At 36.6% G+C, this 15846-nt stretch overlaps 1 protein-coding gene across 1 annotated transcript; it reads left to right on the top strand.

The window, feature by feature from the left end:
• Positions 1 to 576: 576 nt before the first annotated feature.
• MTRR (5-methyltetrahydrofolate-homocysteine methyltransferase reductase) lies at positions 577 to 15334 on the top strand (the record flags this gene model as incomplete). The annotated part of the gene is made up of 8 exons (XM_010012938.1): positions 577 to 774; positions 3255 to 3408; positions 5405 to 5522; positions 6630 to 6999; positions 8537 to 8659; positions 10282 to 10435; positions 13467 to 13555; positions 15154 to 15334. Coding segments are annotated over exons 1-8 (1333 nt in total), but the record flags the coding sequence as incomplete, so codon positions are not given.
• Positions 15335 to 15846: the final 512 nt, after the last annotated feature.

Genomic DNA, 15846 nt, shown 5'->3' with positions numbered 1-15846 from the left:
GCACATGTATAAGAAGCTCCTTTTTGAAATATGAAATGAAAACCCATGTTTATGTTCTGAAGTACAGACATAGTGGACAGTGAAGCATAAACACATTCAGGCAAAAAATATTGATTTAAGAAAGGAAGAAACTGAGAATTTTGTTGGGTTTTTTTTTCTCAGGCAGTGTAGTTTGATTTCAGTAGGTCAATATGTTTTGTTTTCAAATGCATCTCAGAAAGTAACTAAAGGAATCACTGATTTAAAGTGGAAAATGTAACTTACACAATAGAAGTAGTATACATTTTCATGAAACTTTTTCGTTTGTTGTGTTGTTTACAATCTAGATTCTTGACAGATATTGTAATATGACTACAGCATTGAGGCAGTACAGAACATAAGACCAATACCAAAAGTCCTTCGCAACCTGGCCTATGAAGCTTGGGTGTGAGAAATGGTATCTCTTCAGAGCAGACGCCTGATTTCCAATTTAAACACCAATACTGCTATCTTTTATGTCTTTTCAATTTAATAAGCAAAGCAAAATCCTGCTGTTCTGCATGTAATAAATTAACTTTTTTTCCTTCTTCTCTTCCCCTGCAGTGTCTTTAAAAAAAAAAAAACAAACCCACAAAAAAACTGTTTTGGGAAATGTGCTGTGATTTAAAAAGGAGGTTTTTGCTCCTCTATGCAACACAAAAAGGGCAGGCAAAAGCCATAGCTGAGGAAATATGGCAGCAGGCAGGTGCCCATGGATTTGAAGCTGATATGCACTGTATGAGTGAAATGGACAAGGTGAGATACTCCCTGCTGTTTTGAAAAAGAGGTATATAAGAGCTGCATTTTTCTTTATCTGCTTGATTGGTGGCTATGGATAATCACAAAGGCTGAGCACATGCACCCATGTAAAATATACCACCTAGTTTTAAATTTTTGTTTCTTGTGAATCACTAATTTGGACCAATACTCACAGACTTTTAATATCCTTTTGCAGAAGGTACATCTTTATTATGCTTTCTCGTATTAGAGCAGTGAATGAATATATCTTTGATCTTTCTTCTAACGACAGCACAGTGAGTTCTTGAAAACTATTTATATATGCAAACGAATTCTGTATTTATTGGTCAGCTCTCCTGTTCTTAGAAATGACATTTCCCCTCCCCAGCATTGTTTTTGTGTTGCATTGAGGCACTGTGTTGTGTTAACTGAGCTCCAGCATGACCCTGAGCTTTTTTTGAGGTCTTCTTGACTACTTGGCTTAGCATATGCACTCACTCCAGCTCACACTGGATACATTCAGGTTATATTCTAGAAAAGAATGAAAAGCTTGGCTGCTGCAAGGGAGTGACTTTTTATTATTTGCTGCTTCCCAGGGGTAAGGATCTGAAAACTGTTAGCATCTGTCTGTAACTAAAAGCAATATGGACTGTAATTTCCTTCACGAAGTACTTTCAACTATATGTCCTCAAACAAAAACATTTAAAAGAAAAAGCCCAAAACAACCAAACAAAACTCGATAGCCTGGTATTTCATATGAGCAGAAAGTAACACCATTTTTTTTTCATGCACTTGAAAATGTGAGAAGTTTATAAAACTAAGTTTCCTTTTAGAAAGTTGCTTTCTTGGGGATGCACTATGTGTTGGGTAGACGGACATATGCTTTTGAATGAATGTTCATTGAGTATGTAGCGAAGTGTTACGAAGAGACTTACGCAGCCAGCAGGGATGGTGAAGCTTCTCCTTACATTCTTTCATTTAATTTCTTCTGCATTTGACTTCTGCTTGAAATGAAACATAGTATCTCTTGCAGTCTTTATATTTTCTCATAACAGGACTATTTTATTAAATTTGGAATGCTGGGAGAGAGTTTAAACTGAAACCTACAGGGAGCAGTAAAAAGAGCTTAGGTTACTTATTGTGGGGAAAAAAAAAAAGGAGGCTAACTTAATAGCAGCCTACCTGAGCCAGACTCTTCTTGGCAGCAGCAGACTGTACAATGGGAGGCAAAATCCTGTGAGTGCAGCCTGATAAACTCAGATTTCACACTAGTGGAGAAGTTCTGGATGGAAAAGGCTGCCAGAAAAGTGAAATCTCTACCCTCACAAGTTTTCAGAATTCAGTCAGTCACAGCTGACATAATGCAGTGTTGGCAGTTAGTCCCACTTGGAGCACAGGGTGGGACTAGGTGACATCCAGAGGTCACTCCCAAACAAGGTGTCTGTAATTCCGTGGAGCTATGTTTCACATAGTTCACTAGCTATTGATTCAAACCCCATAGCCTGCAGGGGTGCTGTGAAAGAACATGTTGTATGGGTGACCTGATGGACAGCATGCTAGCACAGTGCTCAGTGCTGCAGCCTGCTATCCGTGGAAAGATGGAATCATCAAAGAAACAGAATGCTTTTTGGTTGGTTACATGAGGCCTGAATTTATGGAACTGATGCACGATCCCAAATATAGGCAGCTCTTCTTCAGTTCTTCTGATATAATGGGAGAAGCTCCCATAAAACTGTGGGAAATGTGAAAGACTGGTATTAATAAAGAGGAGAGAAAAGAATTCGGGTTGGAAGAGTGGGGCCAAAATGAGTCAGACTGTAGAACACAGTGACTGATTATCACTGTTTAGAGCTACTTTAGTTCACCCAAAGCATAGTTTATGTGGGTTTGTTTGGTCTGGTTTGGTTTGGTTTTCTAGTGGCCAAGACAGATTTAATATGGAATTTTATCAGAGAGAACCAAACGATCCCTAATGGAATTTGTAAATGATCTCCTCAGTTTGTATGTCCACACCCCAGTTATCTGTGTGAATTTGTTGGGATTATGGCTCACTGTGTGATTGTGGCTGTATGTAGAAACATACTTTTTCTACTTGACAAAGCAAATACTCTAGGAATTATGTATGTAAGTTGCCTGAGTGCAATTGTGAAATACTCTTTGCATGTGGACTAGCCTGCTCAAAATGCTGCCCTTTGGTGTTTGTGTATGGGATCATAGGTTAACTCAGGTTGGAAGGGACTTCATGAAGTTATCTTGCAGCGGGATCAGCTAAGGTTAGAGCAAATTCCTCAGAGTTTTACCCAGTATTGTCTTGAAAACTCCACGAGATTATAAACTGTATCCCCAAAATTGCATTAAAGACTTTCTGTGGTTTAATACAGTTGAGATTAAACATTTTTCTATGTACCTTTGGGGAAAGAAAGGGTGAAAGATAATATCGAAGGCTACAAATAGGTATCAAATGGCACCTTGTAACTTACTTATTCTGTTACTTGTAGTATAACCTGGAAACAGAAAAGGATCCTGTAGTTATTGTTATTTCCACTACTGGTACTGGAGACCCACCAGACACTGCCCGCAAGTTTGTAAAGAAAATTCAAGACAGAACCTTGCCACCTGATCATTTTGCACATCTCCAGTATGGACTGCTAGGTGATTTAGTATTTTCTATATTATTGCAGCACTTGTCTGTGAGTGAATAATTTTTATATTTTTTTACTTGTGAATAGTTTGTTCGGGTTTTTTTAAGCGCTGATAAACCATTTATTTTTATAACATGAACAGATTTTTTGTGTGTAATGTCCTCTATGAGCAATAAAGGAAAAGCATCACAGATATTATCTGAATGTAAGCTACCAATTTAATTTTTTTATAGTTAATTTTCTCTGCATAATCCATATGACTCAAGCTGTCTAGAATTGTTTAATTTCATGTCAAGTCTCTATGGACTAGATGAGTTTACTTGACTTTGCAAATAATAGGGCATTTTTCTATACACAGGGAAAGGAAGTATAAAATGTCCTTAAAAATAAGGTTTTAAAATCATCCCATCCCTTTAAATTTGCAATATTTTTAAAAAAATTTGAATGTCGTATTTGTCAGTAGGAGGAATGTAACTTCAGGTTAGACTAATATGCAAAATACAGATTTGACAAAATACATAGGATGTATTTTGAGTTAATGGTAAGGTCAGTTTGTTGTTTTCAGGTTGTGTTTAAACAACCTTCTATTTGAACCTAAGTTATTTTTGCTTGACAAGTTTAACTTGATAGGTAGGAGCAAGAAAACTTCTAGATTTCTAGTCAGGAAAGTACCCGCTAGAAGGAAATTTCTCGTGGATATGTAATGTGGAAGTCTGAAATGTATGCATTCTACTTGTGTAACATTTTGAGAAGTTGTTATGCTACTGCCTAGTAACACATTACAGTTTGTGAAATGGTTATATATCCATGCATATAGGAAGATAAGCATTGTATTAATGCTGATTTTTGTTGTAACAGGTATTGTAGTATCTAAGTTATAACATGTTTTGTGATTATAGTCTAAAAAGTTATCAGTCTTAAAATACATTCATGGTATCCATTTCAGCTTGTCCCATGGAGTGTTTGCTCTAAGTACTGTACTTGATAAGGAACAGAAGTCTTTTTTAATTAAAAAAATAAAAAAGGCTGTTATAAAAAAGAAAGGAATCATCCATTGTTGGCTGGGAATAGTAAGGATCTAGTGGTTTGAAACTCCACACAAGAAGGAGTCAGGCTGTGAAAAATTGTGATAGGATAGTGAAAGAGTGCTGTGGATTACTTACAGAATTTGTGAGGACTATATCTAACCAGTGGTCTTTGGGAATGTTATATAAGAATCTGTTAAGAATGAGGTATGTGTGGTTGATCACTTTTAGGGTGAGTTGGTGGTTTAGTTGGTATCTTGAAATCACAGGTCCTCCATGAACATACCTTCTCATGCACAGGCTGTTTAACTGATAATAAAGAGCATCTTCTAACAGAACATCTTCATGATTGTTGAAGTGCAGAAAAGCCAGTGCAGTGATAATGAGATCTACAAGGGAATCTCTGATTTGTGTGGAGGAGGATGTAGGACCAGATTCCCTTTTCCTACATTTCTTACTTCATATTGTTTAAAATCACTCCTGTTTTTGAAATTTTTTTTTCAAATTCCAGTATTTTTTAATTTCTTTAAATACTCTCTCTCTTATGTTACTGATGTATATTAAGAATTTTAACCTGAAGGTGAGATAATTTTGTTTGGTAATTCACATATAGTTTATCAGTTTCACTCTTTTTAATTAATTCAGCTTCTTACATTTTTCCTGTAAGAGAGTTTTGTATTTTTTGAAAGCCTCAGACTAAAGCAACATTCTTCTGAAATGCAAGATATTGAAAACTAAGTGTTTTCAGAGAAATTCTGTTTCTTACATTTGTGAAAGAAGGAACCACTTTTTCAGCTTTACTTTAGGACAAGCACAATTTTTTTTTTTTGGAGGTCATAAAAGTGTCCTGGTAATAGCCACTTTGCTATATCAGATTCTTTTGTCTGTCTGCAAGAAAACCCTGTGTTATCTTTGCAGATCTTTTGTCTGTGTAGCCTTGGTGGCTGTCTGATTGACGTGATTCCTCCTTGAATTTTCTAGGTCTGGGAGATTCAGAGTATATATTCTTCTGTAATGGTGGAAAGACAGTAGACCGAGGACTTCAAGAACTTGGAGCCCGGCACTTCTATGACACAGGATTAGCAGATGATTGTGTAGGGTAAGAACTGAATGAGTCTGGATTTTATTTCATCAAGATGCAACAATTACATGTGAATTTGGCTAAACGTTCTGAACTCTTTGAAATCAATTGAACCTGAATACTCAGCACCTCATAGGAACAAGTCCTGTCTGAACACAGTATGCCTTTTCAACCTCAATTGCCATTAAATAAAACTCCATTTTTAAAGTGTGAGTGAACAGATGTACTCCCTGGAAAAATAGAGAGTATTTAGCAGTTCTAGAAATTAAGTAATTCAGAATAAGTGGGGGCATTTAAAAGTGTAGTCTGTTTAGTGAAGCAAATAAAAATAAATGCAGTTCCCAGTATGCGCGGTACTGGGTAATGGGATGTCTTTCTGCGTACACATCAGACATTAATCCAAGTTCACATCTTGCAGTAGAACTGCTTTAGGCAAACCCTAGAGTGTTTTTTTAATTTCTCTCTGTCTTCCGTAAAACATTTTTCCCCCCTTTTTTTGGGGGGTGGGGATTGTTTGTTTGGTTTTTGATCACTGCAGAGGAATTATGAAAGAAGGGGGTAGGAGGTTTACTGCTGTAGAGAAATCATGTGAGAAAAGAACTCCCTTCTAGTTCTGTTACTCTTTCTGGCCAGTAGGCTGCAGTCTTGGTTTATTTATTTTGAACTGCAGATTATATCGGCTCTGTGCATGATGTTAGCAAAACAGTTGAACACAAACATTGCCATAACCATAAAACTTATATGTTGCGTTCTAAAATAATAGAAATAGACCATTAGTGTAAGCTTTTGATGTTACTACTGTACAATTAAAAGTTGCATGTTTTGCTACCATCCTTTTAACTTCTTGTCATAAAGTTCTGCATAATGAAAAGGAAAAACTAGAAGAAGAGCGAGGCTGTTAAACACTTTAGACTCCATAAATTTAGACAGTAGTAATAACTAAATACAAATATCTTTTTAACAAAAAAGTCATCTTGGTAACTGCTACAGATACATATTAAAATCTGAAAATTAATAGTGTTTTTAGGTTTTGTGTTATTTTCCTTATTTGTAAATTAACATTCCAGTAAGTCACAATAATTCATCCATTCCTTTCTTCCTTTTTTTCCCCACCCCCCTTCCCAGTTTGGAATTAGTGGTTGATCCTTGGATTGATGGACTTTGGTGTGCTCTCAAGGAAGTATTTCTGTTGCAGAAAGAAAAAGAAGGCATGAACAGTGTTGTCGATGCTGTTTCAAGCTCTCTCTCTGCAGCCCCACGTGTGCAGGAGCTAAACTTAACCTCCAAAGTACAGAACTTGAAGCTAGAAGATGAGGGAGTGAGGAGTTCTGATGTTCTGTCACAGAAACTGGTTGACATCAGTCTTGTGGATTCAAGTAGAGACACTGAACCTTCACTTGTTCGTTCTGTCCCTCCTGTCTCTCAGTCTGCTCTTAATATTCCTGCCTTGCCACCAGAATATATAGAGGTGCAGTTTCAGGACACCCATGGTGAGGTAAGGACTTGGCTTTGAATGAGGGAAGCCTCCAGCTCTGGTAAGAGCATGCATGTATATACTCCTGCATATGTCTCAAAAGAACAAGCAGATACCTGTATAAGCGAGATGCATCCCTGAATGCAGGAGGTTTTTAAATTGTAAGTGATGAGGTTCTAATATTGATGCCTTAACTTTTTTGTAAACAGAAAAAAAATAAATTTCACTTTCAAACAGCAGATTGAAAAAACTGAATCTGCTAATCTGTAATTCAGTGGACAGACTAAAGATTATAGTCCAAATTTCAGGTATAATACTGGATGGTTGTCTTCAGCCTTGGGAAGAATCAAATGGATGTTGGTTTGTTTTCCTTTGTTTTTGACATAAAAGCTGTTTTTTGACAAAAAACTGTTTTTGAAATAGTTGGCTAGACCTTGTTAAACAAGTAGGTGCCGTGTAGGATCAAGTAGGATATCACAAGTACAACACAATCCTTTTCCAGTATTTCACGTTGCAAAAACTGTGAGTATTTTGATAATCTTGATCTCATTGTGCCTTGAACTTGACTTGGAGGGAATATGGATGTGGACAGTTATCACAGTCCAGCTGATGCACAATAACTTGATATGGCCTAAGCCTGCTATTGACCATGTCAGATTTTTAAAGAATAATGAAACTTCCAACTGTTGGTCTCATTCTCCTGCCTTCTTTTTTTGTAACTAGGAAATCTTCAGATTAACAAATAATCTCTTGTTGGTAGAATAATTCCTTTCCATATGAGGATATTGTTATAGACATTTGGTATCTCTTCTACCTCTTCATTTTTGCCTGTAACTGATCTCAGATGAAGTTTGCTGACAAGAGTGATGGAGGAATGAGGGCTGTAGTCTAATCTTCAAGTGGTCTCGAATTTGATCATTTGACAGAGGTGGTCTGGAATTATTCTTGATGCCCATTTACAATTATTTGGGCACATTTTTACCTCTGTAGAAATGTGGCATAACATGATGCTGTTTCATAGTGTGGAGTTTGCTGATTACCTGTAATTTAACTGTAATTTTTAGAACTCCTTCTATAAATTGCCTGTAATAATAGCCTCAAATGCACCCTGAAGTCTTAATCTGTACACCTGCAATGATATTTTTAAGTAACTTCTGTTCTTACTCTTATGTCTGTTCTGCACACCTACTAATCCTTTAATTAGGTGGGAGTTCTCTGTGTTTTAACATAAATGCCATTCTCTAATTTGGCTATTTTCAAGGCAACTCTTGAAAAAGGAACTGCGAGCTGCATTTGATAGTAGTTTAGGCCCATTAGGCTTTTCAAGCCTACTGACTTTTTATAGTTGAATATATGCCTGTTACTGGGTATGATTTTCAGAAAGGGAGAGCAAAACACTTGACGTATGTAGAATATTCGTATTTTTCCTCATTGTTCTGAATTGTTTTTTAAGATTGTGTCCAAAAAAAAAAAAGTGGCAATAGTAATTCCTATATGTTATAAAATGTCATTCAGTTTTTGCATTTTTAGTGTAAATTTTCCTGTCCTTTTTTTTCAGAATCCACATTTGTCCTCACTGATTTCAGAGGGAACAACCTTTGAAGTGCCAGTTACAAAAGCAGTTCAACTCACTAGAGAAGATGCAATAAAAACAGCCTTACTCTTAGAACTTGATATTGCAGTAAGTTTGTGATGGCTTTTTCTTAAGTGGGTTAACATAAAGGGTGAAAAACGTGTGTTATGTATAATAGCTGGGGGAAAAATATTTACTTGAATGTTGAAAAGTTAAAAAACCTAATTCCTTATACAACAGGATGTCAGCTTAAGCTGATCCATTTTGTAAATGCAAAGCTTGATTTATTCATTGAAATGTATGACTGTGGAAGTCAAAACAGAAATAAAATGTCAAGTTAATTTCTTTGTTCTTCCATGGATATTGTGTTGACTACTGTACCTTTTTGAAGGGAATTTGCAGGGAAGAAGAGCAGGCAGGGAATACTGAAAATTAATAATCTTTCATAAATACACAATTCAGGGAATATTCAGGAACTGAATAATTGTGACTCTTCCTTGTGGTAGGTAATAATTTGACTAATACGATCAAGGGATAAGAATTGTTAGCTCTTGAGCACTTGTTTCTGCCTCTGGCACTCATTTGCTCTGACTTGTTAATATACTACTCAAACTGTCAACCTCTGTTATTTCAGGTGTAAAAACTAGTTTAGATTAGTCAGGGATGCAAATGTTTTGTATACTGGTTTGAAGATGGAAGACAAAGAGTGCTTAAATTACTTTACAAGAAATCTTTAAGAGGAAAATATGTTGCCTTTGAGCGATTTTTTCCAAATTTGAAGAATGTTGCCTTTGGGATTTTGTGATTTTAGCAGTAACTTTTATTGGACTCAGCCTCATTTGTGTCAGTATCCATAGGTCATCTTTAAATCTCATTAATAAATAGAGTCTTATTAAGTTTTGAGCAACTGAGTCTCTGAGATTACATGGGGTTTTGCATTTATTTGTGTGTTTAGATGTATCCTGTCATCATCACCCACTGAAAATTTGGATATTTTGGGCCTTTTTTTTTCTTAGCGTTCTCAACAGTCTGTATGCAGATCACCTCATCTGGTGCATAAGGGAAACACAATGATGCAACTGCAATTTTATATGCCCCTTAAGAGGCAGAAGTTTGAGTAGGCTTTCAGCAATTGCACACAAGAACCTCAGAAAACTAAGTAGAATCTATGTGTTAAGATCTGAGATACCTTTTCGTTTTCACTGTGCTCTTCTCTTGGTACTTTTCTTGTTTTCCTTTAGAAAATAAAACCAGTTGGAGTCATTTCAGTCACAGTTAATCAAATAGTTTAACCAGTATTTTTTCTTTTAGGTGGTAATGTATCTCTATACAAAGTTTCATTACTTACAGGGGCTTCATTTCTCTGCTCTTCTCAAACCAGAAAACAAGGTACATCAGTAATTAATGATCTGGGCTGATTATATAACGCATCCTCTTAATACGTATTTATTTTCCTTCTGTTTAGGCTGCTCAGCAGTTCTTATTGAAGAGTGTCCAAATATTTAAACCAGATAAGGAAAGATTTTTCTAATTAATAAGATTAAACCTGAAAAGAAAACATGAGTATTTAGTTTCTGATATGCTCCAAACAGCAAAGTGTTAGTACAGGGTAAAAGAACATGTGACGTTATGTGACTGCGATAGTAAGAAGATTGTTGTTAGGAGTGGAAATGCTATTGCTCTTGGTCTGTGATAGAGCTTAATAGAAATCATCTTATATTTTATAACAGGATACAGTCTTTGACTATCAACCTGGAGATGCCTTCTGCGTAATGTGTCCCAACAATGTCAGTGAGGTAGAAGAACTTCTTTGTATCTTGGGACTTTCTGAAAAAGGAGAGAACTTTGTTTGTGTAAAGGTTAAGCAGGACACTAAAAAGAAAGGTATGGTGTGATGCACTGGTCATGAACAAATATTCCTGTGTTAGTTGTAGTTGGTATGCATATGTCGTGGTTTAAGCCCAGCCGGTAACTCAGAACCACGCAGCCGCTCACTCACTCTCCATACTTCTGCCTCCCTGTGCTCACAGAGGGATGGGGAGGAGAATCGAAAGAATGTAACTCCCACGGGCTGAGATAACAGCACTCCAGTAACTAAGGTATAATGCAAACCACTACGGCTACCAATAATAATGATAAGAGAAATAACAAGGGGAAAGGATAAAATTGCTCACTCCCCGCCAACCGATACCCAGCCCGACCCGAGCAGCGATCTGGGCCTTCCGGGTAACTCCCCCCAGTTTATATACTGGGCATGACGTGCTGGGGTATGGAATACCCCTTTGGCCAGTTTGGGTCAGGTGTCCTGTCTCTGCTGCCTTCCAGCTTCCCCTCCTCCCTGACAGAGCATGAGACTGAGAAAGTCCTTGGTCAGAGGAAACATTACTTAGCAACAACTAAAAACATCGGTGTTATCAACGTTGTTCCCAGACTGAAAGTCAAAACCACAGCACTGCACCAGCTACTAAGAAGGAGAAAAGATGACTGCTGTAGCTGAACCCAGGACAGTATAGTTTTGAATAGTTTTATCTTTAATATTGGGACACAGTGGTCACTTCATGGAGGCATGTTGGAAGTCACAGATGTGTTAAAAAAGAGAGGATGCACTGACTTCCATCCACTGCAGTTATGAAGTTAAATGGTTTAGGATCAAACAGAAATTGATTTCTGTGCAGCTTTGCTGGTGAGCAGACTCATTAAGTTACTGTAACTTAGTTATTTGTTGCCATTCTGTACCAAGGAATGCAGCTCTCTAAGGTAAATTTGCAACTCTTAGCAGTGTTCCAGTGTTGCCTTCATTTTGAGATGGTTGTCTCGTAACTGCATTAAGATTTCTGAGGAATTTGTAATAGTTGCTACAAGTTACTATGGTTATGGGTCTACTGAATGTAAAGAACTGAAAAACCTGGGAGAAGAGTGTGAACAGCAAGGCTGTGCCTCTGCTGTACCTTCAAGATTTACCAGGAATTTCACTGAATTTTGTTCACAGCTTCTCTTTGTTCAGTCTGTGAATTCTTTGATGAAGTAGATGAGATGAGCTGAAAGGACAAAACAGAAATTATTTGCAGTCTGGTTGATTCATAGAACTCATTAGGAACTCGTCAACAAAGTTTTAAGTTGACAAGCAGGTATTCTTTATTGCAGCGCCAGAGAACATGGGGGATAGCTCCTCCTAGCGTGTTCTGCCTGAGCATCAACCAAACCGTGATTATATTGTCATTAGTCATACATATTCATTATGTTGTATACATATTCATGAAGTTGTTTATACATGACATCACATTCCTAGAACATTCTTCCCGCATGCACACTTTATTATGGTAGTAGTAGTGGACCTGGTGCTTGTTTCTTCATCATCTTCCTCTTCATCACCTTATCTTTTCCTTGAATTCTTGTTCCGGTGGTCTTTGAGGTCTGCACAGTAGATAAGCGCTTATGCCAGTTTAATTAGTTCAGTAACACTGCTGACATAAGTGAGTGATTTCTCTCCATCCTTCTACTTATCAATTAACTTAGCTACAGCACATCCTGAACATCTGCTAGTTTCAGACACTCTTTATCTACAGTCCTTAATTTGCTTACAGTAAATTTTATACAAAGATCATAAGGTTCTAAAACTATGTCAGCTACAATGATTTATCTTATGCAAGGATCCTTATTATGTTCTTTCGGTTGGGCTTTTTAGGTCTGGAAAGTTTTGTTCTTACGTACAAAACCACTAAGCTTAAAGTTACTTTAAACTGAATTTTCTTATTTACAAAGGATTATATTTCATTTTGTACTTCCTTGTCTGACTGGTACAAAGTCTATTGTTCAAATATTGGATTTGAATTTGAAGAGCATCCTAGGAAGAGGATTAAGTACTTCTTGTAACATGCTGTTTGCGTGTTCAAGAAAAGGAAGTTTATATAAATGTGAAAATGAATGATTCTTTTCTGCATTATATTTATGCCAGTCCTCTTATCTTCTGAAAGTAAATGTTGTTCTTTGTAGCAAGGGTTCAGTCAATTCATGGTATCATTCAATACTGATACAAAGAAGTAATTTAGCAACTTGTATAGGTATATTCTTGGAGCGAAAATTCTGTAGTATTAAAGGGCTCTTGAGTGTGTAAAAAACACAGTAAGAATCTGGATGTCAAATCTGAGAAACACTGTCAAGAAAAATGCGAGCATATGCATCTAGTCTTTAAGGAAACAATTTTGAACCTGTGGAGATTATTAATTAAAGGTGTTTTTTCACATAAATGTTCTTAGATTGATTTTGGGATTAACTTAGAATAGCTGCTTTAGCATGACATGACATGAGGCTTATAAGCCAGGCTGCACCCTAGCTGACTCCATGCAGGGATAGATGGGATGTCAGTGTACCTCCTTCCCACAAATGGAACCTGTACAGAGTACAGGATCGATTATTTCTTGTACAGAAACCCCTTTGATCTGCTGGATCTCAGAAGCTCCAGCATGGCACTGGCTGCATACATCTTTGGTTAGATGATTAGAAAACTTCAGCATGTTCCAATTTTAGGAGTGTTTATTGATGGAGGGGAAAAAACGTGGATGTTCATTTCCCTAGTAAGCCTTCCTCTGAATTTCCTCAAGGTGGAAAGTGGTAAGAAAACCTTGCGTGGTTTAGCAGTGAAATTTATTTGAACACTGATGTATTGTACTCCTCGTTTGGTTTTCTGCTTTCCCATAAAGTTTTGACTTTTCATTGGAAAATTATCATTGGTATTTCATTGGAAAACTGTCTTGCTGTTTAGTTTATAATTGTAACTAACTGTCTGGGACATAAACCTACATAATTGGATGCAGGTTAGCTCTCTTGTATTTCTTGAAGGAATGAGCACTCTGTGATGCCATTTTTGGATGTTAATAGATGCACATTTTGTTTTGTTTTTCTTCCACTGAACTAGGAGCAGCTCGTCCACAACACATCCCTGAAAGAAGCACTCTGAAATTCATTCTAACCTGGTGCTTGGAAATAAGAGCAATTCCCAAAAAGGTGTTTATGTGTTCGTTCTTTTAAAGATAAATCTTTAGTAATTCGATGCTGCATGGGCTTTTACAGATCTGTATTTGCTTCATGTGCAGTTACCAGATTTCTCGGTGAATACGGATTGTCAGTTTGTATGCTAGTGTTTGTACTTCATTCTGAGAAATTTCACTTCTGGTACTTTATCTGTCAAACTATGAGATACTGAAATCTCTGTTCCTGTTTTGCAGTATCTTGATTTATAACTAGTTTGGATGTAAACAGAAGAGTGTTAGATGTTTGGTGTCAGATAACTGAAAGGCTGACTGAGGCTCACCCCATAGGTATTTTAGAGAAATCATTCTTTCTAATCAGAGGGAGCTGTATCTATCAAGTTTTGTCGCTGAAAATGCACATTGCTTTATGCAAACATACCATAATGCCTTTTAAGTTATTTTAAAGCTCTTCTTCAGCATTTTGGTAGCCTGGCAGAATTTGTAGAAATATTTTTGCTTGTATAGTATTGGTTGTTGCAAGGTGTGACTATTATTTTCTTTTCATTCTGTGCCTACAAAAAAATGGAAGCTTGCAAGTGGAAATGTGTGCGTATTTCTGGTACTGTCAAAACACATTTTAAAGATAACTTTGGATGAAGGATAAAGCTAAACAATTTGTTGGTTTGGTCTCTGGGGGAAATCAGTTTTTGGAAGGATCTTTTCACTCAATTTAGTGGATTTTGCAGCAGAAGAGAATCTTCCAATTGTTTCAACCTTTTCAAAACTGCATTTAACAATTTGGAAAATTTGTCTCAACAATAAGAGTAGGCAGAGAGTGCTGGCTGGGGAGTATCACCAAGCTAGTTTTTATAACTGTCTGCTTTATTACCTGTTCAGTGTAGAATGTGCTTTATGTAACTCTGTACTCAAAACTATTGTCTAGAAGCTCAGTGTTTGAGTACACTGAAATTCCTTTCCAAGTATTCTTTTGTGTAGAATACGTTGTCTCATTGCATTTGGTGTTTTGGATCACTCTTCTTTTATGCACTGTGTTTATTTCCACCTTGCCTTTGGAAAAAAATCCCGTAACACTTTACATCTGATTTTTACTTTATCTTGCAATGCTCAGTTTAATTTTCCCTAAGAAAAGCTTGCAGTACCATTATGTAGGCATAAAGTATGGAATAAAACACCACAGCAATATTTACATGACTCATTAAATACCATACTTTATTTACAGTAATACCTTTTCTAAGACTTTTTTTATTCCTTTCGTGGCTTCTGTAACTTAGGAAATGGTATTTTGTCTTGAATTAATTTGTATTATGGAGATGTTTACTTAACTGAAGTGCAAATACATAAATAAGAGCCTTTCATAAATTTGGGTTTTTTCAGAGAATGGGTTGTGGATGTTTATTTGCCTTTTCCCTGCTCAGATTAATTAAGATTTTTCTGACCTGCTAGCTTGTAAATTTTTCATAGTAGGTGCATTGGGGAATAAATTGTGTTATCCACTAACCTTTCAGGTGACTGTTTCCTGTTCCCAGACATCCCAAGTTTTTCCCAGTTTGTGACTGTTTTCCCAAATGGAGAAGTATTTTTACCCTTTACTCTTCTTTTCTTCCCCCCCAGGCATTTTTGCGAGCTCTTGTAGAATGTACGAGTGATGCAGGAGAAAAACGGAGGCTTCAAGAGCTTTGCAGCAGACAAGGAGCCTCTGATTACACACGCTTTATTAGAGATGCTAATGTTTCTTTGCTGGATTTACTCCATGCTTTTCCAAGCTGCAAGCCTTCAGTTAACATGTTCATTGGTAAGTGACCAATTTAGATCTAATTAGATTTGGTTTCTGAAAATGCATCAGACTAAATGTCCAATTTCCCAAGAAAGTGGAATAACTGTTAACTGGTTTAGAAATATTATAGTATCCATAGTGATCAAACTAAACTATTGTTTGGGAGCAAAGCTCTGTTTTCCACTTTTTAGTCGTTGGCCTTCATTCTGCAAATGCTTGGGCTCATACGTACACTTCAATTGACTCTGGATTGCTCTCATACAGAAAAAATAAGCATAAGGTGTTTGCAGGACTAGGGTCTTTTAAGAAACAGATCATCAACTGCTTACAATTAAAAAAATTTTACAACTCCCCATTTCCCTGCCTACATGTTCTTTTGCACTTTTACCTGTTAAAACAGTAAACTTTTCCTAGTTTATTGGTATTTTTGTAACGTCCAACACACTCACTGTATTCCTTATATAAAACATTGAAGGAATGAGATTCCAAGTGTACCCATCTCAAATCATAGAATCATAGAATAGTTAGGG

The sequence above is a fragment of the Nestor notabilis genome, unplaced genomic scaffold (assembly GCF_000696875.1).
Source record: "Nestor notabilis isolate BGI_N333 unplaced genomic scaffold, ASM69687v1 Scaffold12304, whole genome shotgun sequence".
NCBI lineage: Eukaryota > Metazoa > Chordata > Aves > Psittaciformes > Psittacidae > Nestor > Nestor notabilis.
The sequence above is the reverse complement of the archived record's forward strand: the minus strand, read 5'-3'. Positions and strand labels throughout refer to the sequence as shown.